Source organism: Oncorhynchus mykiss, chromosome 6, assembly GCF_013265735.2.
Source record: "Oncorhynchus mykiss isolate Arlee chromosome 6, USDA_OmykA_1.1, whole genome shotgun sequence".
Classification (NCBI taxonomy): Eukaryota; Metazoa; Chordata; class Actinopteri; order Salmoniformes; family Salmonidae; genus Oncorhynchus; species Oncorhynchus mykiss.
In genome coordinates this window covers 19,918,917-19,945,177 of record NC_048570.1, presented here as the reverse complement: position 1 = coordinate 19,945,177, position 26,261 = coordinate 19,918,917, and the positions used below count along the sequence as shown (strand labels likewise).

At 42.2% G+C, this 26,261-nt stretch overlaps 1 protein-coding gene across 2 annotated transcripts; it reads right to left on the bottom strand.

Annotated features, from left to right (window-relative positions):
- Nucleotides 1-1,129: 1,129 nt before the first annotated feature.
- On the bottom strand, nucleotides 1,130-25,525 carry LOC110525113 (beta,beta-carotene 9',10'-oxygenase). Of its 2 annotated transcripts, XM_036979560.1 has the most exons (14): nucleotides 25,221-25,525; nucleotides 23,174-23,342; nucleotides 19,074-19,244; nucleotides 18,484-18,658; nucleotides 18,014-18,225; nucleotides 16,731-16,846; nucleotides 16,426-16,528; nucleotides 13,298-13,435; nucleotides 9,508-9,668; nucleotides 9,032-9,202; nucleotides 4,305-4,442; nucleotides 3,462-3,644; nucleotides 3,206-3,316; nucleotides 1,130-3,094 (listed from the first exon to the last, which is right to left on the bottom strand). In XM_036979560.1, the coding sequence occupies exons 3-14, from the start codon at nucleotides 19,114-19,116 to the stop codon at nucleotides 2,978-2,980; spliced, it is 1,668 nt and encodes a 555-aa protein (XP_036835455.1). In that variant the 5' UTR covers nucleotides 19,117-19,244; nucleotides 23,174-23,342; nucleotides 25,221-25,525; the 3' UTR covers nucleotides 1,130-2,977. The 2 variants fall into 2 exon arrangements, with proteins under 2 accessions (XP_036835455.1, XP_036835454.1); XM_036979559.1 differs by lacking the exons at nucleotides 23,174-23,342; nucleotides 25,221-25,525 and adding an exon at nucleotides 21,610-21,701.
- Nucleotides 25,526-26,261: the final 736 nt, after the last annotated feature.

The window sequence follows — 26,261 nt, the reverse complement described above, 5'->3', positions numbered from 1 at the left end:
ATTCGAATTTTCAAGTCTTTCAAAGATATGACTTGGTTGTGCTTCATTGCTTAAATAGGCCCTGGCCATCATACATGTTTTTTTTTTTTTTAATTTACAAATCTTGAAAACAAAGTCTCTATTTAGAGACATGCACACTGACAAACTGCATAGCCAGTGCCTAGTAATGATGGTAAACTGTCAGGTAGGCTAATATCCCAGAAAGAATAGGCTGTGTTATCTGAGAATCAGGTTCATTTTGACCTGTTGGCAAGGCTGATCTCCTTTCAGAGCTTTATTCCACTTCCAGTGGTGTGATGTGGATTAGCCCCACATTGCAAATCAGTGACTTAGCCCCACATTGCAAATCAGTGACTTAGCCCCACATTGCAAATCAGTGACTTAGCCCCACATTGCAAATCAGTGACTTAGCCCCACATTGCAAATCAGTGACTTAGCCCCACAATGCAAATCAGTGACTTAGCCCCACATTGCAAATCAGTGACTTAGCCCCACAATGCAAATCAGTGACTTAGCCCCAAAACTGTGAATGATCTTTTCTCTCATAAATTATCAATTTCTAATGCTGCACACACAAATCCTTTTCATGCAGTGCTCTGTCAGGCTGTCAGACTCCTTAGTGGGAGTTGGTTCTTGTTGACATGGTACACCATGGCTATCTCCATGGGTATATAATTGCTCTGTAGCATCGCAAAACATCTGCAGTGTGTACAATTAGAGAAAACAGAGTTATACTAGATGTTGCCTAGTTTTCCAGACTTATAGGCTAGCTTTCCCATAACACGACCAGGAACATTACTACACAGGCCATAAATCAAACTCAATTGCTGAAGGGTGGATGGTCTGTGAGTTCACTCCTCCCTTGTACATTATTGATCAATTAATGTCACTAATTAGTTAGACAACCAGGTAAGGGGAGTTCCTAAGTCTAATGCTGTGTTCATAACCAAGAGGGAAGGAGCTAATTTCCAGTTGTGAAGTAGTAAATGCGAGTTGGATGCATTCATATGCTTTGAACTCATTGAGAAATGCTTATTGGCTAATGGCAAACAAGCTGCATCAACAATAAGCTAAACATAGCTATCATGCTCGCAAACAAATTAAAGTGTTCAAAAACCATATTAATAGATTGCTTTTAATAAATAATGTTTTGTTGTTGCATTTAACTGCTGAAAATGCTGTTTTCGAGGTAATTTCCTTAGTAGGTGATGTCAGAGGTCAGCATGTGGGAGAAGTTGGAGCTCAGATAGAGGAGTTTCACACTAGTAATTATCAGTTCGAGGGGCACTCAAGTGGATTTTTCTCAGCTGTACGTGGTAAATACCACCTTCCCACTTGGTTAAGAATGCAGGGTAAATTGGCACACGAATCGAAAGGAAATAACGAAAACCAGGAGACACATGGCCTTCCAGAAATTGAGTTTGACACCCCTGCATTAAATGTATCTAATTATGAGAATGAGTAATATTTCTCAAACTTTTCTCCACCACAAAGTGTGAGTGATATAAAATGAACATGGGGGTGTTTCGTAAATATTATTCACAAAATCCAACCATTTGACAATATGCAAATTAGTGCCACATTTATTCAAATGTCGATACAGGCGGTCCCTGGCGGCCTCCCCTCATACCAATGTTCCTGCCCTTTGGATAGACCACTAATTAATTTGAATATTTGAGTACAAAGAGTAGTTAAGCATGACTGATTAGATTAGGAATTATGGGGTAATTAATAAGTAACCTAGGGAGACCTGGCTTGAATGGAAAATATTATTAAATAGGCAGCCGTTTGCTACTTCCACTGCTCTTTCAGTCTTACTGCTCTCACTAATGTGTGTGCAACCCTCTGGACTACATTCCCTTCAGTGATCCAGCTAGCAGCTAAATTATGACAGTGACAATGAGAATTATAAAGTATTGAGAAACTAATATAGATTTGCAATGCATTCTACAGTTGTATTGTAACAATTAAATCTGTTTCAGTCTATGAAAATAATGTATTTGTAAGTCACCCTTACAGTGGGCCATGACAATGGGATAAAATCCAATCTGAGTTGTCAATGTGACCTTCCTTTGGCTCTCAGTGGTGGCTATTGAATGCTGAAAGCCATTTGTTTTACTGGCATTTTAGACCATGTCCATTTTATATCACATTACTTAAACTGAAATGACATTTCCTGGAGGCATTTTCATGTTTTGTAAGTGCACTGCACGGCTATGGGACTATAGTATTTCAAATGCGTACATGTTATGAAACACTTTGAAGATCGGAAATTAAACAAGTAAAACTCATTTCACTTCAGAGCCTCAGTTGACTTCTTGTAATTTGCTGTAGAGAAAATGAGTTGCCGCAGAAATATTTGATCAAATATTGACACTGATTGTGAACACCAAAGTAGTGAAAAGCCATCCCAAGTTTTAGTCTAAGGTCTACAGTTAATGTCCATGAAAAAACACCAGATCAGTCACCAACATCAACATTTACTTTACAAAGCAGAGGGCACCTTCTGATAAGGATATGACATAGATAGATGTGTCTACAGACTGACATTTTAAAAGGGTCTGAGGAACTGGTTATCCTCAGTTCTGTGTTATCAATAAATCAATTAGATGTATTTATAAAGCCTTTCTACCTTAGCAGTTGGTACAAAATACTTCATAGTGCTGTAAAAATCCAATGTATTACTTCATTATTATTGTTATTATTATTATAGAACCCGAGCCTAGACCCCAAATAGCAAGCAGCAGAAGTACAGCCAGCGGCAGGGGAAAACTCCCTAGAAGGAACAAACCTCGAGAGTCTTAGCCTCAAGAGGAACAAGACTCAGAGGAGTGGGCCTTCCTCCTCTGGCTGTACCAAAAATGCTCCAAGAGTACTGCAGTAGTTAGAGATGTTATCTTAACAGCTTTAGAAAATACATACATGGACGGAGTAATTTCATAAGCAGAATTCTGAAGGGGTTGTGACGTTAGCATTTTCATTGCATCTCATTGAACACTCCATGAGTTCCAAATGGAATGTTGACTGGAACCTCTGCCCGGCCCAGCTCCGTGAAAGTCTTGGCATCCAGAACCAGCAGGAACGTGCTTTTCTCCTGGAAACAGAAATATAGAGATTATTATACAATGTTGTGTCAAAGGTAATTAATCAATGGTGAATATACATTTTTGTTGTTGTTGTTGATTATGTCGTTGTTGTTGTTTACAGTTCTGGGTGTGATGATGATGGACATGACCACACCATCGTCCTCCTCTGTTGCGTTGGGCGCAGGAACAAACACAGGCTCAGATGGGAAGAGACCAGGGTGACGCCATGCCTACACAGAGAAAATGTCAACATGTCCTTAAAATTAGACACAGCAGTAGGTCACTAAAAGCAGGCCTAGCAGTCTAGCTGATTCACCATTGACTCTGAAGGTGCTATTGAGCTGTGGATAATTGGAGAGTTAGAAAAATAAAAACCTTAAGTTTCTTGGTCTCCAGATCCATCTTCAGCAGGGAGTCGCTGAACAGGTGTCCGAAGCCGCATGCGTAGTAGTAGCGGTAAGGACGCGCATTGTAATGGGCATAGTTGATCTGTGGGAACTCCAGGCCACCGTACTGGAACAGCTCTTCATCATAGAGTTCCTCGTGTGTACAAAGCACCTGCAGCACACCCCAAAGAGAGTCATGTCAGGTAGCCATGACAACAAAAACACATTTTCTTTTCATCAGCCAGAACACATGCGTCACAATGCCAGGGGTTAGCATTAGCAGACGTAGTTGCCATTTACAGAATTATGAGTAAAGGGTTGCTGGTTCAATTGTGCTTGAGTGCTGTGCTTCCCCTCTGGGAGCAACAATACTGAGTTTGTGTTTCAGCCTAAACAGCAAGCCCATCACTTAGGGCCCTATTCAATCCGCATCGCGGAAGTTCAACACTAAAGCCCAATTCAAATTTTAAGGCAATGTTCCCGTGTTGGCGGAGACTGCATTTACGGTAAACGCTGCATATTTCGGCTTAATCGGAAATTGCTCTTACATTTCAATCGTACAATCTGAAACGCTTCAGCAATACAGAAAATAATATAGCCCTTAGTTTGCTATAAAAAGACTGGTATGAACATGTCAATAAAACATCAATGGAGTAAAACAATAGTATATATAGTGTCATAAGATAAGACAGTTGTACTAAGCTCATCAATTGATGTTATATTCTTCAAGAATCAATGGTTGTATCATTAATTGAAATTACAATTCATTGAACAGCAGGAAATATCCCACATTTATTCATGCATAAATACACACACACACACATATACACACCTTTCCACACCCAGTCTTGACCGCTGTTGCTTGACAGAAAGGCAGAGTGACAAGGTTTTGGTCACTGGGTGTGTCATCAGTTACGGTCAGGGGTAGGACGTATCTCCGTGGAAGGTTTCTGCACATGGAGTTATAAAACTGACATAGCAAAAAACAAAACAGACATTTTACAAAACAAAACCAATTGCCTATAATGAATTATTCTTCACATATCGGTCAGCAGCTGTAGTAAGATAAATGAACTTAAAGTAACAACGAACCACAGTATGTGTGAACAGCATGTCAGCTAATCTGTTGCATATGTTCGCAGTGGGCAGGATATCATTGTGAAATGTTCTTGTAGTTTTATATCTACTCAGTGGTTGAGATCTAGTGCAAATCAAAGCAAATCAAATTGTATTTGTCACATGCTTCGTAAACAACAGGTGTCAACGAACATTGAAATGGTTACTTACGGGCACTTCCCAACAATGCAGAGAGAAAGAAAATAGAGAACTAATAGAGAAGTAAAACATGTAATAATAAAAGTAATAATAAATACACAACGAGTAAAGATAACTTGGCTAAATAAAAAGTTGAATCAAATGTTATTTGTCAGATTAGCCGAATAGAACAGGTGTTTCACCTTACAGTGAAATGCTTCCTTTACAAGCCCTTAACCAACCATGCAGATTAAGAAATAGAGTTAATAAAATATTTACAAAAAAAACTGAGGTAAAACCATTCTAATCCATCTCAAGGTAACACAAGAAATGTACATAACAATAACGAGGCTATGTACAGGGGATACCGGTACCAAGTCAATATGCAGGGGTACAGGTTAGTCGAGGTCATTTGTAAAGTGACTTTGCATAGATAAACAGTGAGTAGCAGCAGTGTAAAAAAAAATGGGGAGGGGGGGGGGGGGGGTCAATGTAAATAGTCATTTGATTAGTTTAGCTGTTCAGCAGTCTTATGGCTCAAGTCTATGACTTGGGTGACTGGAGTCTTTGACAATTTTATGGGCCTTCCACTGACACCGCCTAAAATATAGGTCCTGGATGTCAGGAAGCTTGGCCCCAGTGATGTACTGTGCTGTATGCACTACCCTCTATAGCGCCTTCCGGTAAGATGCTGAGCAGTTCCCATACCTGATGGTAATGCAACCGGGCAGGATTCTCTCAATGGTGCAGCTATAGAACTTTTTCAGGATCTGGGGACCCATGCCAAATCGTTTCAGTCTCCTGAGGGGGAAAAGGGGTTGTCATGCCCTCTTTACAACTGTCTTGGTGTGTTTGGACCATAATAGTTTGTTGGTGATGTGGACACCAAGGAAATCTTGGCCCTCTCCACTTTTGTCCCGTTGATGTTAATGAGGGCCTGTTCGGCCTTCCCTTACCTATAGTCCACGATCAGTTTCACATTGAGAGGTTGTTGCCCTGGCACCACACTGCCAGGTCTCTGACCTCCTCCCTGTAGGCTGTCTCATTGTTTCGGTGACCAGGCCTACAACTGTTGTGTCATCAGCAAACTTGATGGTGTTTGAGTTGGGTTCACCGACGACTGCGTGGCCAAGCAGGTAGTGCAGGAGGGGACCAAGCATGCACCCCTGAGGGGCCCCAGTTTTGAGGATCATCGTGGCAGATGTGCTGTTGACTACCCTTACCACCTGGAGGCGGCCCGTCAGGAAGTCCAGGATTCAGCTGCAGAGGGAGGTGTTTAGTCCCAGGATCCTTAGCTTAGTGATGAGCTTAGTGGGCACTATGGTGTTGAATGCTGAGCTGTAGTCAATGAACAGCATTCTCACATAGGTGTTCTTGTTGTCCAGGTGGGAAAGGGCAGTGTGGAGTGCGATTGAGATTGTGTCATCTGTGGATCTGTTGGGGCGGCATGCGAATTGGAGTGGGTCTAGGGTTTCTGGCATGATGGTGTTGATGTGGTAGGATATTCTTAATAGTAGATCGTCCAGTTTGTTTTCCAATGATTGCACATTGACCAATAATACAGAGGGTAGTGGTGGTTTACTCACTCGCCGACAAATTCTCACAAGTTACCCAGGCTTCCGCCCTCTGTATTTCCGTCTTTTCTTCAAGTGAATGACTGGATGAGAGCCTGGTCTCCGGGAAGCAATATATATCCTTCGCATCAGACTCATGAAAGAAAAAATATAATATAATCGCTGTTCTGATGTCCTGAAGCTCTTTTCAGTCATAAGAGACGGTAGCGGCAACATTATGTGTAAAATTAGTTACAATTTACACATTTTTACAAACTAAATAGCAAATAGGATATGTACAGCTTACGTTGCTCGTAATAATGATGGTCGGACCAAGGCGCAGTGTACGTAGAGTTGCACATAATTTTAATGAATAAAGTGAAACTTAAGCAAATACAAAACAAATATAAGAAGAATACAAGAATAAACTAACCGTGACGACAATGCAGTACTAACAGACAACTAAACATAAACAATATCCCATTACCCACAGGTGGACAAAATGCTACTTAAGTATGATCCCCAATTAGAGACAACGATAACCAGCTGCCTCTAATTGGGAATCATACAAATCACCAACATAGAAAATATAAACTAGAACAATCCCCCAGTCACGCCTTGACCTACTCTACCATAGAAAATAAAAGCTTTCTATGGTCAGGACGTGACAACTATTTATTTTCTGAAGGCACTGTATTTTATTAAATCCCCAAAACTAGGTTTTAATTTGCTAAGTTAAATTAGGGCTGGTGAAAAGCATCAAAAGTACTATAGCTATGTTGGTCTACTGCCCTTCAAGCCACATGTATTTACCACTGTTTCAAACAACCTACTTTTACACAGAGTACCAGTATAATATAGTATATTTGTGTGTGTTTGTGTACAGTTGAAGTCGGAACTTTACACACATTTAGGTTGGAGTCATTAAAACTCGTTTTTCAACCACTCCACAAATTTCTTGTTAACAAACTATAGTTTTGGCAAGTCGGTTAGGACATCTACTTTGTGCATGATATTAGTAATTTTTCCAACAATTGTTTACAGACAGATTATTTCACTTAGGTTCAGGTTCAGAAGTTTACATACACAAAGTTGACTGTGCCTTTAAACAGCTTGTAAAATTCCAGAAAATGATGTCATGGCTTTAGAAGCTTCTGATAGGCTAATTGACATCATTTGAGTCAATTGGAGGTGTACCTGTGGATATATTTCAAGGCTTACCTTCAAACTCAGTGCCTCTTTGCTTGACATGATGGGAAAATCAAAAGAAATCAGCCCAGACCTCAGAAACAAATTGTGGACCTCCACAAGTCTGGTTCATCCTTGGGAGCATTTTCCAAACGCCTGAGGGTACCACGTTCATCTGTACAAACACTAGTACGCAAGTATAAACACCATGGGACCATGCAGCCGTCATACCGCTCAGGAAGGAGACGTGTTCTGTCTCCTAGAGATTAAAGTACTTTGGTGCGAAAAGTGCAAATCAATCCCAGAACAACAGCAAAGGATCAGATACTGGAGGAAACAGGTACAAAAGTATCTATATCCACAGTAAAATGAGTCCTATATCAACATAACCTGAAAGTCCGCTCAGCCAGGAAAGAATCCACTGCCAGACTACGGTTTGCAACTGCACATGGGGACAAAGATCGTACTTTTTGGAGAAATGTCCTCGTCTGATGAAACAAAAACAGAACTGTTTGGCCATGATGAACATCGTTATGTTTTGGAGGAAAAAGGGGGAGGCTTGCAAGCCGAAGAACACCATCCCACTATGAAGCACGGGGTGGCAGCATCATGTTGTGGGGGTGCTTTGCTGCAGGAGGGACTGGTGCACTTTACAAAATAGATGGCATCATGAGGTAGGGAAATTATGTGGATATATTGAAGCAACATCTCAAGACGTCAGTCAGGAAGTTAAAGCTTGGTCACAAATGGGTCTTCCAAATTGACAATGACCCCAAGCATATGTAACGGATGTGAAACGCTAGCTTAGTTAGCGATGGTGCGCGCTAAATAGTGTTTCAATCGGTGACGTCACTTGCTCTGAGACCTTGAAGTAGTAGTTCCCCTTGCTCTGCAAGGGCCGCGGCTTTTGTGGAGCGATGGGTAACGATGCTTCGTGGGTGACTGTTGTTGATATGTGCAGAGGGTCCTTGGTTCGCGCCCGGGTATGGGCGAGGGGACGGTCTAAAGTTATACTGTTACACATACTTCCAAAGTTGTGGCAAATGGCTTAAGGGCAACAAAGTCAAGGTATTGGAGTGGCCATCACAAAGCCCTGACCTCAAACCTATAGAAAATTTGTGGGCAGAACTGAAAAAGTGTGTGCGAGCAAGGAGGCCTACAAACCTGACTCAGTTACACCAGCTCTGTCAGGAGGAATGGGCCAAAATTCACCCAACTTATTGTGGGAAGCTTGTGGAAGGCTACCCGAAACATTTGACCCAAGTTAAACAATTTAAAGGCAATGCTACCAAATACTAAAAGAGTGTATGTAAACTTCTGACCCACTGGGAATGTGATGAAAGAAATAAAAGCTGAAATAAATCATTATCTCTATTATTCTGACATTTCACATTCTAAAAATGAAGTGGTGAACCTAACGGACCTAAAACAGGGGATTTTTTTTACTAGGATTAAAGTCAGGAATTGTGAATAATTGAGTTTAATTGTATTTGGCTAAGGTGTATGTAACTTCAACTGTGTGTGTGTGTGTGTGTGTGTGTGTGTGTTCGTTGTACCAACAAACCTTGTCCATCTCTTCCCCTGGACCCCTTCGAAGGTTCTCTAGTGTGAAGTCTCCAATGACGTCCCCATCGTCCCCGCAGCACATGTCCATTACAAGGAACCCTTTGTCCTCGTAGGCGTTGATCTGGTGAAGGGTGAACATGGGTGGGGCGCTGTACTTTACCTTGCTTTGCTATTGGATGAAACAGACCAAAAAGTCTTTAGACATATTGGTGACAAACAAGCCAATTAGAGATGAAATGGGCTGGTCCTATATGTACAAATGCTCCTGGAAATGTGTAAAATCTGGAAAAATTATGGATTTCCTTGATAAATCTATACATTCCCTGTCGCACTGGTTAATGTACAGATATTCCACAGAATCTATACATTTACCAGTGCTTTGGGGATTGAGTCGATTTCCTGGGTAATGCATAGATTTCCTTATTTTATAAATTTACTGTAACCACGTAGATTGTTTGGGTCATTAACACACACCTCGCCTGTGTGTCTGTGCACCACGTGGAAGATGGTGTCATACTGTGGCTCCCAGGTCATGACCTTGTCGAAGCTCTTGCCCTGGATCCTGAACAGCATAAACTTGAGCAGGTCCAGCTTGATGGGCTGCTCTATGAACACCACATAGTTCTCTGACATGGCTGCAGTCACACAACACAGGGATAGAGGTAGAGCTGAGGGTATTATGGCTGCAGTCACACAACACAGGGATAAAGGTAGAGCTGAGGGTATTATGGCTGCAGTCACACAACACAGGGATAGAGGTAGAGCTGAGGTTATTATGGCTGCAGTCACACAACACAGGGATAGAGGTAGAGCTGAGGGTATTATGGCTGCAGTCACACATCACAGGGATAGAGGTAGAGCTGAGGGTATTATGGCTACAGTCACACAACACAGGGATAGAGGTAGAGCTGAGGGTATTATGGCTACAGTCACACAACACAGGGATAGAGGTAGAGCTGAGGGTATTATGGCTGCAGTCACACAACACAGGGATAGAGGTAGAGCTGAGGGTAATGGCTGCAGTCACACATCACAGGGATAGAGGTAGAGCTGAGGGTATTATGGCTGCAGTCACACAACACAGGGATAGAGGTAGAGCTGAGGGTATTATGGCTGCAGTCACACAACACAGGGATAGAGGTAGAGCTGAGGGTAATGGCTGCAGTCACACAACACAGGGATAGAGGTAGAGCTGAGGGTATTATGGCTGCAGTCACACAACACAGGGATAGAGGTAGAGCTGAGGGTATTATGGCTACAGTCACACAACACAGGGATAGAGGTAGAGCTGAGGGTATTATGGCTACAGTCACACAACACAGGGATAGAGGTAGAGCTGAGGGTATTATGGCTGCAGTCACACAACACAGGGATAGAGGTAGAGCTGAGGGTATTATGGCTGCAGTCACACAACACAGGGATAGAGGTAGAGCTGAGGGTATTATGGCTGCAGTCACACAACACAGGGATAGAGGTAGAGCTGAGGGTAATGGCTGCAGTCACATCACAGGGATAAAGGTAGAGCTGAGGGTATTATGGCTACAGTCACACAACACAGGGATAGAGGTAGAGCTGAGGGTATTATGGCTGCAGTCACACAACACAGGGATAGAGGTAGAGCTGAGGGTAATGGCTGCAGTCACACAACACAGGGATAGAGGTAGAGCTGAGGGTAATGGCTGCAGTCACACATCACAGGGATAGAGGTAGAGCTGAAGGTATTATGGCTGCAGTCACACAACACAGGGATAGAGGTAGAGCTGAGGGTAATGGCTGCAGTCACACAACACAGGGATAGAGGTAGAGCTGAGGGTAATGGCTGCAGTCACACATCACAGGGATAGAGGTAGAGCTGAAGGTATTATGGCTGCAGTCACACAACACAGGGATAGAGGTAGAGCTGAGGGTAATGGCTGCAGTCACACATCACAGGGATAGAGGTAGAGCTGAAGGTATTATGGCTGCAGTCACACAACACAGGGATAGAGGTAGAGCTGAGGGTATTATGGCTGCAGTCACACAACACAGGGATAGAGGTAGAGCTGAGGGTATTATGGCTGCAGTCACACAACACAGGGATAGAGGTAGAGCTGAGGTTATTATGGCTGCAGTCACACAACACAGGGATAGAGGTAGAGCTGAGGGTAATGGCTGCAGTCACACATCACAGGGATAGAGGTAGAGCTGAGGGTATTATGGCTGCAGTCACACAACACAGGGATAGAGGTAGAGCTGAGGGTATTATGGCTGCAGTCACACAACACAGGGATAGAGGTAGAGCTGAGGGTAATGGCTGCAGTCACACAACACAGGGATAAAGGTAGAGCTGAAGGTATTATGGCTGCAGTCACACAACACAGGGATAGAGGTAGAGCTGAAGGTATTATGGCTGCAGTCACACAACACAGGGATAGAGGTAGAGCTGAGGGTAATGGCTGCAGTCACACAACACAGGGATAGAGGTAGAGCTGAGGGTAATGGCTGCAGTCACATCACAGGGATAGAGGTAGAGCTGAAGGTATTATGGCTGCAGTCACACAACACAGGGATAGAGGTAGAGCTGAGGGTAATGGCTGCAGTCACATCACAGGGATAGAGGTAGAGCTGAGGGTATTATGGCTACAGTCACACAACACAGGGATAGAGGTAGAGCTGAGGGTATTATGGCTGCAGTCACACAACACAGGGATAGAGGTAGAGCTGAGGTTATTATGGCTACAGTCACACAACACAGGGATAGAGGTAGAGCTGAGAATATTATGGCTGCAGTCACACAACACAGGGATAGAGGTAGAGCTGAGGTTATTATGGCTACAGTCACACAACACAGGGATAGAGGTAGAGCTGAGGGTATTATGGCTGCAGTCACACAACACAGGGATAGAGGTAGAGCTGAGGGTATTATGGCTACAGTCACACATCACAGGGATAGAGGTAGAGCTGAGGGTATTATGGCTACAGTCACACATCACAGGGATAGAGGTAGAGCTGAGGGTAATGGCTGCAGTCACAACACAGGGATAGAGGTAGAGCTGAGGGTATTATGGCTGCAGTCACACAACACAGGGATAGAGGTAGAGCTGAGGGTATTATGGCTACAGTCACACAACACAGGGATAGAGGTAGAGCTGAGGGTATTATGGCTGCAGTCACACAACACAGGGATAGAGGTAGAGCTGAGGGTATTATGGCTGCAGTCACACAACACAGGGATAGAGGTAGAGCTGAGGGTATTATGGCTGCAGTCACACAACACAGGGATAGAGGTAGAGCTGAGGGTAATGGCTGCAGTCACACAACACAGGGATAGAGGTAGAGCTGAGGGTATTATGGCTGCAGTCACACAACACAGGGATAGAGGTAGAGCTGAGGGTATTATGTGTAGCTAAAAATACTGGCCTCCAACCGGCAACATACATTATCTCCTGGGCAGGTAACATACAATACAGTGCCTTCAGAAAGTATTCACACCTCTTGACCTTTTCCACATTTTGTGTGTTACAGCCGGCTTGAAAAGATGATTCTAACATTTATTAACTCAGGGGTGTGAATATTTATGTAAAGTATATATTTATCTTTGCAAAAATGTCTAAAAACTTGTTTTCACTTTGTTATTATGGGGTATTGTGTGTTGATGGGTGAAAAAAAATCATATTTAATCCATTTTGAATTCAGGCTGTAACACAACAATGACTTATGTGGAAAAAGTCAAGGGCTGTGAATACTTTCTGAATACACTGTATTTTATTAAATCCCCAAAACTAGGTTTTAATTTGCTAAGTTATATTAGGGCTGGTAAAAAGCATCAAAAGTACTCTAGCTATGCTGGTCTACTGCCCTTCAAGCCACATGTATTCACCACTGTTTCAAACAGCCTACTTCACATTGTGAGCGAATAGATTTTACCTCCAATAACGTGCTCAGACAGACAGACAGACGGACAGACGGACGGACAGACAGACGCATGCACACACACACATGCATGCACAGACAGACAGACAAACACACATATACACACAACCACTGAAACACACACATGCATAGAGCACACAAACCAACCTCCACAATTTCTCACTTGGAGAAACAGTCAGAGAGAGGGACATACAGATGGAGATAATACAACCATCATGGAGATGTTTTAGCTGAGGTAGTAAAGAAAGAGGAAGTTAGGAGAGTGAGAACCAGTCATTGAAATTCAGCACCGCTGTTGTAGAGGGAGAAAGATACAGGGGGAGGTGGAGGGAGGAGATTGATGGATACTGACCGAAGCTGTGGTAGTAGGATGGTTTCCTGGAGTCAGAGGCTGGGATGGAACAGAGGACCTGAGCTCCACTGAAATCAGCCTTGTCTTCCCCCGCTACCTTCTCAGGCGGGGGCACACGGATGATGTTGTAGAAAAAGCCTGGGGTGAGACACAACGATGGGCCAATAGAGGGTCAATTTACATTACCAATCAACATATCAGAGGTATCATACATGATAATAGTGTTTATCATTAAAGTGGCCAAAGCAGCCATCCTGCCACTGATTTGGTAAACAGTTGAGGGATGGGGCTATAGAGTCATACTGAGACCAATGTCTCTTTTGCACATGAATTACAAAAAAAGTATTAAAATGTATTCAGTCACTACTGTAGGTTGCTACACAGTGTTTGTTTACAGACATTGGAGGAATGATGGGGCATGACAGTTGAACTAAGATCTTTAGGTATTTATAAGTTATATTCTTCAAGAATCAATGGATATATACAGTCAGTTCCAAAATTGTTGGCACCCTTGATAAAGATTAGAAAAATATATAAATAAATCATACAAATACTGAGCTATTTGTATGCTAAACAAAATCGGGAAATTATATTATTTTATACTAATACAGTTGCTAAAAAATATGATTTTGTTTAACAAGTACTAAAAAAATGATTGCATTAAGTGCATTGGCACATGGATTGGAACTGGTGCTATGGTCAGATGACACGAAAATAAAGCTATTTGGCCACGCACACCAGTGGGGGGTTTGGCATCGATTTAGGGATTCGTATGCAGAAACGTACCTTATCCCTACTGTAAAATATGGTTGTGGATCTTTGATGTTATGGGGCTGTTTGGTTCCACTGGTTCTGCAGCCCTTGTTAATAAGGTCGACGGCATCATGAACTCTACCAAGCACCAGGACATGTCAGCCAAAAACCTGGTTGCTGCTGCCAGGAGGCTGAAACTCTATCCTCGCAAGGGGAGGGTGTCGGAGTATTGAAGACAGGGGTGGCAAGAATTTTGACAACTTTTTTAGATGTATTTTTGTGTCATTTGTTAAACAACATCTCTTTCTCTGAGCAGATGTATTAGTATAAAATAATATAATTTTGTAAAAAATGTAATAGCTCAATATTTGTATTATTTATTTTATAGTCTTTTTTGCTCATTTTTATCAAGGGTGTCAATAACTTTGAACCTGACAGTATATATAATTCATTTCAAAGTAAAACATGTCTTAAGCAATCATAGATTGCCGCTTTAGATAATAATTATTATTATTAAATCAAGTGATTAAATTATTGTGAAACATTTGTGTTTGTATTACCGTAGTTCATCAGCATGTATAAAATGTGCAAATTTGGTTTGATAATAAGCCGACAAACCGACAGTAAGTAAGTAGGTAGGTACAGTTGAAGTCAGAAGTTTCCATACACTTACAGTAGGTTGGAGTCATTAAAACTCGTTTTTCAACCACTCCACAAATTTCTTGTTAAAGACACAGTCAATTTAGTGTATGTAAACTTCTGACCCACTGGAATTGTGATGCAGTGAATTATAAGTGAAATAATCTGTAAACAATTGTTGGAAAGATTACTTGTTTCATGCACAAAGTAGATGTCCTAACCGACTTGCCAAAACTATAGTTTGTTAAACAGCTTGGAAAATTCCAGAAAATTATGTAATGGATTTAGAAGCTTTTGATAGGCTAATTGACATAATTTGAGTCAATTGGAGGTCTACCTGTGGATGTATTTCAAGGCCTACCTTCAAACTCAGTGCCTCTTTGCTTGACATGATGGGAAAATCAAAAGAAATCAGCCCAGACCTCAGAAAAAAATTGTGGACCTCCACAAGTCTGGTTCATCCTTGGGAGCAATTTCCAAACGCCTGAGGGTACCACGTTAATCTGTACAAACACTAGTACACAAGTGTAAACACCATGGGACCACGCAGCCGTCATACCGCTCAGGAATGTGACGTGTTCTGTCTCCTATAGATGAAAGTACTTTGGTGCGAAAAGTGCAAATCAATCCCAGACCAACAGCAAAGGGCCTTGTGAAGATGCTGGAGGCAACAGGTACAAAAGTATCTATATCCACAGTAAAACGAGTCCTATATCGACATAACCTGAAAGGCCGCTCAGCAAGGAAGAACCCATAAAAAAAGCCAGACTACGGTTTGCAACTGCACATGAGGACAAAGATCGTGCGTTTTGGAGAAATGTCCTCTGGTCAGATGAAACAAAAATAGAACTGTTTGGCCATGATGACCATCATTATGTTTGGAGCAAAAAGGGGGAGGCTTGCAAGCCTAAGAACACCATCCCAACCGTGAAGCACGGGGGTGGCAGCATCATGTTGTGGGGGTGCTTTGCTGCAGGAGGGACTGGTCCACCTTACAAAATAGATGGCATCATGAGGTAATTATTAAATTATGTGGATATATTGAAGCAACATCTCAAGACATCAGTCAGGAAGTTAAAGCTTGGTCACAAATGGGTCTTCTAAATGGATAATGACCCGAAGCATACTTCCAAAGTTGTGGCAAAATGGCTTAAGAACAACAAACATCAAAAAGTCCTGACCACACTCCTATTGAAAATTTGTGGGCAGACCTGAAAAAGTGTGTGCGAGCAAGGAGGCCTACAAACCTGACTCAGTAACACCATCTCTGTCAGTAGAAATGGGCCAAAATTCACCCAACTTATTGTGGGAAGCTTGTGGAAGGCTTCTCGAAACATTTGACCCAAGTTAAACAATTTAAAGGCAATGCTACCAAATGCTATTTGAGTGTATGTAAACTTCTGACCCACTGGGAATGTGATGAAAGAAATAAATAAATAATTCTCCACTATTATTCTGACATTTAACCTTCTTAAAATAAAGTGGTGATCCTAACTGACCTAAGACAGGGAATTTTTACATGGATTAAATATCAGGAATATTTAGGTGTATGTAAACTTCCAACTTCAACTGTAGGTAGGTAAGTAGGTAGATAAGTAGGTAGGTAGGTATGTAGGTAAGCAGCTAAGTTGGTAGGTAGGGGTAGGTAGGGAGGGAGGTAGGTAGGTAAGTTGGTTAGTAGGGGTAGATAGGTAGGTACATAGCTAGGTAGGTACGTAAGTAGGTAGATAACATACCGCCTTTGCCATAGGAGTTGCCCATGTTGTACGAGGCCCCTTCACGGTCATAATGAGGATGGGCTGTGGCGGAGTTTACTGCAATGTATTCAGACCAGTCCACCTATGAACATAAGGACACACATCATCATTATAGTCACTATATTCATCATCATCACTGCAAACATCCTCATAACAGTAAGATCAGGCTCCCGAGTGGCGCAGCGGTCTAAGGAACTGCATCTCCCCCACACCCCCCCCTGAATTCTGTAAAATATGTTCAACTCCATCCTTGGTGTGATAGTTGTCATAGACAATAGCTGTACCTTCTCCTTGGTCTCCAGGCTCTGTGGATCCACCCGCCGCATGTAGTTGGTCTCCGTGCTTACGTAATAGTCACCCTTGTACTTCACAAAGTTCACACTGGCATTGTCTGTGGCCTCTGTTAACAAATCCAGATATCAGGACTGGAGCATACAGAACATGTTGCCAATCAGCTGTTGTTTCTCAGTGATCACAATAATATGTGTAGAGAAACTATACAGCATCCTATTGCAGCAACACCTTCCAATACTTTTCAATATGTTTTTTTTTGTTGGTTAGTACAGGACACAATGTTCACGTGTCAATTTCCTTTTAGGTCAGGCTAAGCTAGAAATCACACTCATCTAAACAGGAAGGAGGGGACACAGACATTGTGTGACTATTAAAGTAACTTGTTGTGGCACAAGTATCTGTGGACTTGCCCCAGTATCTGTGCGTTAGAGATTTCTCTAATGCCCAGGAAGTGCCGATTCTGACTCCCATTAGACAGCTAAGTGTTTTATTGTCAAATATGGGGTTTCGCTGAGCAACTAAACTTAAAGACAGACCATATAAACAATATACGGCAGTACAATAATGACAAGATGAACATTCAATTCTTATAGACCTTTTTTGGAAGTACATACCGGCTGTAAGAGGAGTAAATGAAGAAACCCCATATTTGGTGAGTAACTAACGTATTTTGACATTAAAACGCTTGCAGAGCTGTCTAATAGGAGTTTGAATCAAAGCTTGCTGGGCATTAGAGAGGAGACCTGTCATACTCATCATCGACATCTCTAACACACAGATACTGGGGCAGTGCTAGTGGAGGGTGCTGAGGGGAGGGCCACAAACACTCTTGAGTCTTCAGAAATGTGGTGTGTTATAATGATGCTATTTTTTCTATTGACCCTAATCTCACTGTGCTGGTTTACAATCGGTTATGCTTTGAAGCAGCAAAATACTTCTCTAGATCAATGTTTAAGGCTCTTCAGTTTAGTTACAGAAATGGTTGAATACTGAGCTTTTAAAAGTCAGCCGTTTCTCTGTCTCTCTCTTTCTCGTTCTATCTGCTCAGGTAGCCCACACAACAATCTGCTCTCCTGATCGCTAAGCATTGCTACACTCAGAGAAACATGCACTAGGTTTCAACCATCATATTTATAATCTCAACACAATACATACATTGTGAGCAACACAATGCATACAGTCAACAGCCCTGGCCAATGCCACCAGCCGCAACCAGAACAACGGGGAATGTACTGTACTGCACACAGAGGGGCACAACTCTGAAGACACTTACTGGGAATCTTGAAGCGGGATAAGAATCGAGAAAAGAAGTTCTTGCAGGGGTCAGGCATGGCCATGGTTCCAAACTCACACACCACAATGCGGTCTTTCTCAGAATTACGCACGTAGGAGTCGCTGCGCAGGAAGCGGCTGCTGTAGGTCACCTCACCGTCATGGATGTAGAAGCGGTGCATCAAGGCCATTCCGTCAAACCAGTGGTTGAAGCTGAGGACAGAGACAAAGACAAATGGGTGTAAGGGTGAGTCTATGGGTGTATGAGTGGGTCTATGGGTGTAAGGGTGAGCCAATGGGTGTAAGGGTGAGTCTATGGGTGTAAGGGTGAGTCTATGGGTGTAAGGTTGAGTCTATGGGTGTAAGGGTGAGTGTCTGTGCATATGAGTGTGTGTATGTTATTTGTGTGTGTGTGTGTATGTGTTGATTATAAGTGGTGTGTGTATACAATGTATTAATTTTATTTTGTACTTGTCTTTTCCGAACTCAAACTTTCCGGGCCCATTCCGCAGGAAGCTTCCATTGATCCAGGATGGGATATTCCCCTTGATCACCGTGGTGATGGGCTCAGGGATCTCCTCAACAGTGCGCACCAGGGGGGCAATGTCCTCCAGCCCCATGGCCAAGGGGCACTTCTTCTTGGATGCTTCCATGGAGAGAGAAGACAAATGTTCAAGCTTTCTGATATCACAGATCCTAAATGGCATTTTTACATGTTTGGAGGAAGAGATAGGTTATCCACTCAGTCAATCAACACACACAGGGTTCGATCTTGCGTTCACATCAACATTTGGTCTTGAAGTCGACACTTCAGGTCTCAGAGAATGTGACGTCATTGCACGATGGGTTATTACATGCTATACACAAGCACAAGGGGCACGTTCCTCTGTTCAGACTTTGCTGACACATGGCAGATCCTACAACGCCTGGATAGGTATTTTACGTATTAGCTAACCACATCATATGTTATACCAATCTAGTGCCCGATTGTGCAGTCGATGATGTGGCACACAACCATTGGTTGGTGCATGCATGGTGTGAACAGGGGAACGTGACCTCACCATTGCCTCCGCTCCTGTTGTTGAGTTGTTTGGTGCTGCTCATGGCTGGGCTGCAGTGTTGAGCCTGGTGGTGCAGTGTTGAGCCTGGTGGTGCAGTGTTGAGCCTGGTGGTGCAGTGTTGTAGCTGTGGGGCAGTGTTGTAGCTGTGGGGCAGTGTTGAGCCTGAGTTTGCTAGAGGAAGACACAGACCAACCAGAATTTATACAGTTGTGCTCACACATAGGACACACACGCACACACACACACACACACACACACACACACAGAGGATGTTGAATCATCTGATGTTTTATGGCTACATGGGTCTTTGGATGAGTATGAATCCGTCGAGTTGAGAAATAGGTCAGGGAATATCATTATATAAGGTTGTCATCGGTAGTGGCTGTACAGTACATCATGACTGTGAACTCGTATCAGACATGGTAATCCAACAGGCTAACATAAATATATATATATATATTTTAATTTATTTAACCTTTATTTAACTAGGCAAGTCGGTTAAGAACAAATTCTCATTTACAATGACAGGATATCAGCTACATATCACTTGTTATAAACTGGGTGGGTCGAGCCCTGAATGCTGATTGGCTGACAGCTGTGGTATATCAGACCGTATACCACGGGTATGACATTTATAAACATTTATTTTTACTGCTCTAATTACGTTGGTAACCAGTTTATAATAGCAATAAGGAACCTTGGGGTTTGGTGATATATGGTCAACATACAATTTTTTTAACTAGGCAAGTCAAATTCTTATTTTCATTGATGGCCTAGGAACAGTGGGCTAACTGCCTGTTCAGGGGCAGAATGACAGATTTGTACCTTGTCAGCTCGGGGATTTGAACTTGCAACCTTCCGGTTACTAGTCCAACGCTCTAACCACTAGGTTACCCTGCCGCCCCATGGCTAAGGGCTGTGTCCAGGCACTCTGCGTTGTGTCATGCGTAGGAACAGCCCTTAGCCGTGGTATATTGGTCATATACCACACCTCCTCGGGCCTTATTGCTTGAATATACCACATCTCCTCTGGCCTTATTGCTTAAGTTAACAATTCAATTATGATAGTTCAAAAAGCATGTGAAACATTAGCACCCCCTTAGACAGGAATGCTCTGCTGGGGTTATGTTTACACAGCATTTTTCTTAAATCCGATTTATGTCTGACTGTCCACACTCAGTTTGAAATGAGACCCATGTCAGAGTTGCGTATTCACACTGATGTTGTCTCTGAAATAACACACAGACACAATGATCATTTACTGTCAGTGTTCCTTTAAATATTTGCTGGGTAGGCACTTGTTTTTTTAAGATGAGTTTTTTCTGTTTTATTCCTAACCATTGCCCTAACCTTAACCATAATGAATGAATGTCCTCAAGGTCCTGGCGTCCTAGAAGTAATCATTTTGAAGACTTAATAAATAAAGAGTGAAAAGGGTGCTTAGGTTGCAGCAGATTGTGACAGTTTGAAAGATATTGGCGGCGGCTTCTTAAAACAAAGTATTAGAGAGCTTTGCTTAGAATTCGATAAGCAGTCGTAATGGGTTTGCTTAGAATGCGACGTGCGGTTGTAATTCTGGAGTTTGCATAACATTTCAGGGGTGGTTGTCATGGAAACGGAAGGATGTGTGTGTGTGTGTGAGTTTGCCTGGCTGGTGAGAGAGAGACTAGCAATGGAAAAAAGTTGACTCTAGCAATGGAAACAAACTGATCTTATATCCAGACTCGCATGCAGAGCACCGTAATTGTATTGGATTTTAGAACCAAATACTAATGTTACAAATTAAAACTCCAAAGATCAGATTCAATGTAGTTGTTTTGTTGTTTATACGTTTGGGAAAAAAGAAGGGATCTGTATCTGATTGGCCAAATAATCTGAATTGAGCTGGCTGTGTAAATGGGCACTTTAGCTCTACTACCTTTAGTAGGTCACTTATACAAGAGATTGTAGAACCAAGAGAAAGTAACAAAGGTCTTTACACAAGAGCACTCATTACATAACTGTCTTCAGGTATCGTGAGGTGATCCCCTGACGGTGATATTGGTGGTGGAGACATACTCCTCCATCTGTGTTGTCTTATTTAACACATATAGGTGTGAGAGTATCAACAGGTACAGAGGCCATAATCTATCGATAATGAGGACAGTAATAGCGAGTGATTATTAGGTGCCAAACAGAAGACAACGGTATACAGTATACAACACAGTATACAACCATATCATCACAAAGACACTGCCTCTCACAGGCAATATGTGTATAGTCCTTCAAATACGATCAAAGACAAAACACAATGACCTCATAACATTGATCTCCTCTGGAAAAGATTCTTAGGTGCATTGAGGTACATAAACTGCTGTGTTATCTTTGATGGTTTTTCGTACGCATACAGTATGTATCACTATGATTACACATGAATGAATGAATGAATGAAGATGTTCATCAGTTCATGATAATAAATATGGTAAAATCCCAATAATGCACACAATGTCTGTCTTGTGTATTATTTCAACATGTCAAAATATGTGTGTGTGCTTACCACTCTGTGTTGCGGTGAAGGTTTGGAAAACACCACGCCAGTTGTCCTGTCTGTCTGTCTGTCCTGACTGTCTGTCTGTCTATCTGACTGTCCTGACTGTCTGTCTGTCTGTCCTGACTGATTGGGATTTAAACAGTCTGAGAAGGAAGGGAGTCACTGACGACCTTTGAAGCGTGGAACTGTGCTCAGGCCAGCCTCTGACACTGTTGCTGACACCCTCTTTGACATGCCCGGCTCTCAAAACACACACAGATGATTTGTTTGCCTTATTTGTAACTTTACTGCATAGACATGCCAATTCAATACAGGCTTTTTAACTGCATCTCTCTGATAAGAGTGCCATGGTCATTTTAATTTAAAGGGGATAGTTCGATGAACTCATGGATACCAATTTTTATGTCTCTGCTTGCAGTTTGGAGGTCATTTCTGAAGGTCGTTTCTGGAGCGATTGCTACCTAGCGTTAGTACAATGCCTGGAAGTCTATAGGATCAACGGGCACGCAGAAACATCCTTCAACTTCCTTCAAACTGCACGCAGAGATCCATGTGTAGCCATGTGTTTATCTGACTCAAAATCTCAAACTGTCCCTTTAAGTTTAGCCTCCATAAACAACCACACTCAGGTATACACAGTAGAGCTGCTGGTGAACTGTGATTGAACCTTTCACCCACTTTTATGGCAGCTTTAAGTCATAGCAATTAGCAGGACTTGGATCATTGACGGTGAACAGTCAGTTAATCTACCGCGGGCTGCACACCTTATCTGGAGAAATAGGCTAGTCATTATTGAGTAACAAAGAACAATATCTGTGAAATAATTATACCACATACACCAGCCACTGAATGTACCTTATATGACACCGCAGTTATAGTCCATTTTATAACGATTACAAACCCATTTCCATGACAAACAATGCAAGATAGTTTAAACCGTAATTCTTCAAACATGTACAATATACTGTTCAACAACAGGACATAGAGAACTGTAAATTGTGACATTATGTAAACATTCTGAGTAAACGATTGTGAAACGATTGTCCTTAGAAAACCTGAACAAATGTTGTCATCCAATTCCAGATATAATGCTACAGCTTCAGCTTAGCGAGCAAATATGACTTGGGTTCAATAACACCAGGTTGGTTATGGATTCCCTTTTTGATGACAATTGTGACATACATTGTGTTATAAGTATATGAACAATCACAGATTTGTTGGTGTGGATAGTAGATGCTTTGCCAGTACATCACTTCTGTGTCTATGGATAGAGTGCCTCATCTACTGGTTAACAAAGATATTGCATTTCTTCTTCTATCAGAGAAGTTCAACTGATCAAGTTCAGTTTGCCACAAATGTTAACTAGAGATTACAGCATCACCTAGTGTTGGTTCTTTAGATCAGCATGCAAAACAGCACTTAGGCTGCGTGCATGCACACACACACACAACCTTTGCCCTGTATATAAAACATGAATAAGATGTGCCCCTCTCTCTTTCCTCCACCAGAATATCTTATTGTTTAATATTACTTAACCTTGCAAGTCAGTTAAGAACAAATTCTTACTTACAATGACGGCCTACACCGGCCAAACCCGGACGACGCTGGGCCAATTGTGCACCGCCCTATGGGACTCCCAATCACAGCCGGATGTGGTACAGCCTGGATTTGAACCAGGGACTGTAGTGACGCCTCTTGCACTGAGATGCAGTGCCTCAGTCCGCTGCGCCACTCGGGAGCTAAATTAATAAAAATGGATGTGTCAACAATAGTCTTTGATGAGAAATCCCCCTCCACCAACTTATTTAAACACTGACTGAATACATTCATATGTATAAAACAAAGTTAAAGACTTAGTTGTCTCAGATCAATGAAGGGGAGTGAACGAGGGCAGAGGGAAGGGAACATCCTCTTAAAGTGAAACGCTGCCAGGGTGTTATCAGGGCAAATGGAGGTTGTTCCAATTTATATCCAGAATCCAGTGTATGATGAGAAACGCAGAAATACACATAGATTGGTGAAAGGTGGGTGGACAGTAATCAGAAGGCCATATGAATTGTTCCAGGAAACACAGCTGTCGCGGCGGTCTGCCGGCGATTAGGCTTCAGATATTGATTGGCAGTTTAATGTATTCTCCTTCATCCACAGAGGTAATGAGGCATCCCTGAGGACTAGGGTTTAAAGTTGAATGTGTCACACTGTTTCCCAGCATGCAACCTATTAATCAACATGATCCCGATTGTTCTGGCCTCAGTGATCCTCGCTAGCGCTAGGGGTCAGCCTCTATGTGTGTGGATGTTAGACAGAGACTCCTGGAGAGCTGAAGGGTGTGCAGGTTTTTTGTTCCAGCCCAACACTGACACGCCTAATTCAACCTGAGTCAACTATTAGCCCAGACTGGCAACTATGATTAGTTAATCAGTTGAATAAGGTATGTTTGTTCTGGGCTTTAACCGGAACCTACACTGTAGCACTCCAGGACCGGAGTTGGAGACTCCTGTGTGAGAGAGAAAGACCTGACACTGAACTGTCTCTCTGTCTACCCCCATAGCCCTCGCGTGACCACCCGTGTGGTCAACGGAGTGGACGCCAAGCCCCACAGCTGGCCCTGGCAGGTACACTGACACCCCTATCTCCCTGTCTCTATAATCAATTACTATTATACTGGGTTGCATTTACTGTATATAGAGCACTTTTCACCTTAGGTCGTACTTCACATATCTTGTGAATTTGTATGGAGTAGCTCGCTCAATCCACCCTCAGTCTTTCTCACAATCACTTTCTTTTGGTCAAATGTCACCAATTCACATTTATTCTTTCTTTGTTTCTCTTTATTAAAATTTCTTTCTGACCATTTTACCTTCTCCAACCCTCCTACAGAGTGTTTGTTGGAAAGCTGGTTATTGACTATGGAAGGCTCCTAGGCCATCATCCCTAAAAAACTTGTTGTCCATACGAAGTGGAGCCCCATCTTTGTGACCTTCGGGTAGGAGTATGGCCCAAAATAGACAGGCTAGCACAACAAACCCTAAATGGTACACTAAGAAAACAGTGTCGTGTCTTTAAAATCATTAACTGAAAACGGATAGTTTTTTTCAAAGATTCTCTGTAATTAGTATTACACGATCAACTGATTAATCATGTAACTAATCAACTAGGAAGTCGGGGCACCAAGGAAAAATATTCAGATTACAAGGTTATAATTTCCTAATATAACCTTTCAGATATTTTCATATCTGATCCATAGTCTTCTGATTAATAAAATAATTGACTTTACCTCACTTTAGTCTCATTCCAAACGTCGCAAATTGTTGGTTATCTGCACGAACCCAGTCTTCACTATGAGTCATCCATACATCAATTGTCTTAAATCATTTATTATTACTAACTAAGTAATTCACAGAAATGCATAAACAAACCAGGCAAATGTGGTTACATGAAATGAGAATGTGCCCTATTGGGCTAAACCGGCATGGCGGCTTGTTAGACAAAAGGCGAAGTGGGGTCGACTAAGAAGTCACTACAAAGTTAATAATTATAACAATTGAAATGCTAATCCTTTACACATGAACGCTCATTCATTCGGGAACAATTGCAATCAATATATATATATTTACGCTCAGTGTGTCGTCTTGATCGCTGGGTGAAAAGTTTGTTTCTTTTGTATAATTGTCCGTCTCTCCCGCTCTCTATCGGTTGTGGTTATAGTGGGTAGTTCAGAGTGACATTCATTCGTTTCGCTATAGTATGGATGTTTCGGCGGTTGTCGTTCTTCGCGTTCAATGATACCGAATTCCTAGCTGCGGACTAGTAATTAATATCAAAGACTTCTTCTTATTCTGTCGGTATCGATAGTCTAATAGTTTAACCACGTGGTATGGTTAAAATATTCAGCAATGGTCTACAACCTTTGTCCCCCTCCTAATGGAGAAAAACATGGTCTCGTGATAATTTCTCAAAGTTGTGTTTTATTCGGAATGGCAGAAAAGGGCTGTCCCAGGATGTCTGACCCTAACTGGGCTCAGGGGCGGTCCTCTGATTTAGTTCAAATCCAATTACCTTTTTGAGTTTTCCTTCATTAAACATTCCAAAAGTATATTACACAATTTTACAAACAGTATCATACTCACTCATTCATCTTATACAACAATTAGATGTAAACCTCCATAACTGAGGCTATTATATAAACAGCGTTATGGTAATGTGGCCACACTGTCTCCCATGAGCTTCCCCAAGTTGTAACAAACGGACCAGTTCGTAGCTGGATTCTTCACCGATCTTTTATACTTTCTCCGGAACATGTAATTTGTTCTTACCTCAAGTTCTGTGAGGTGGAAGGAATTGCTTTGTTCTCTATGAAAATTTACTCTCTCTATACTGTGTGTCCATGAGGAGATCCTCAGGAATTTACGGCGTATCTCTGACCACAGCAACCTAGTTGAAGGAGGCAAGGGGGAGGCAGGGAGAGGGGGATGGGGCTTGCTATACCCAAAGAGGCCAACGTCATGACAACAGGTATTGACAATATAGGTCTGATGTGTTTATGAGTAGCCATATGTGCTTGCAGTACATCATATATATCTGGTCTGACTATCCTTTCCTTCCAGCTCTCTCTCTCTCTCTCTCTCTTTCTCTCTCTTTCTCTCTCTCTCTCTCTC

Coding starts and splice junctions, on each gene's coding strand:
- LOC110525113 (XM_036979560.1), bottom strand. CDS start 19,116: ATGAGCAGCACCAAACAACTCAACAACAGGAGCGGAGGCAATG. Junction 13,436..16,425: donor CAACTCCTATGGCAAAGGCG/GTATGTTATCTA, acceptor GTCTCACCCCAG/GCTTTTTCTACAACATCATC. Junction 3,095..3,205: donor TCATCATCACACCCAGAACT/GTAAACAACAAC, acceptor TTCTGTTTCCAG/GAGAAAAGCACGTTCCTGCT.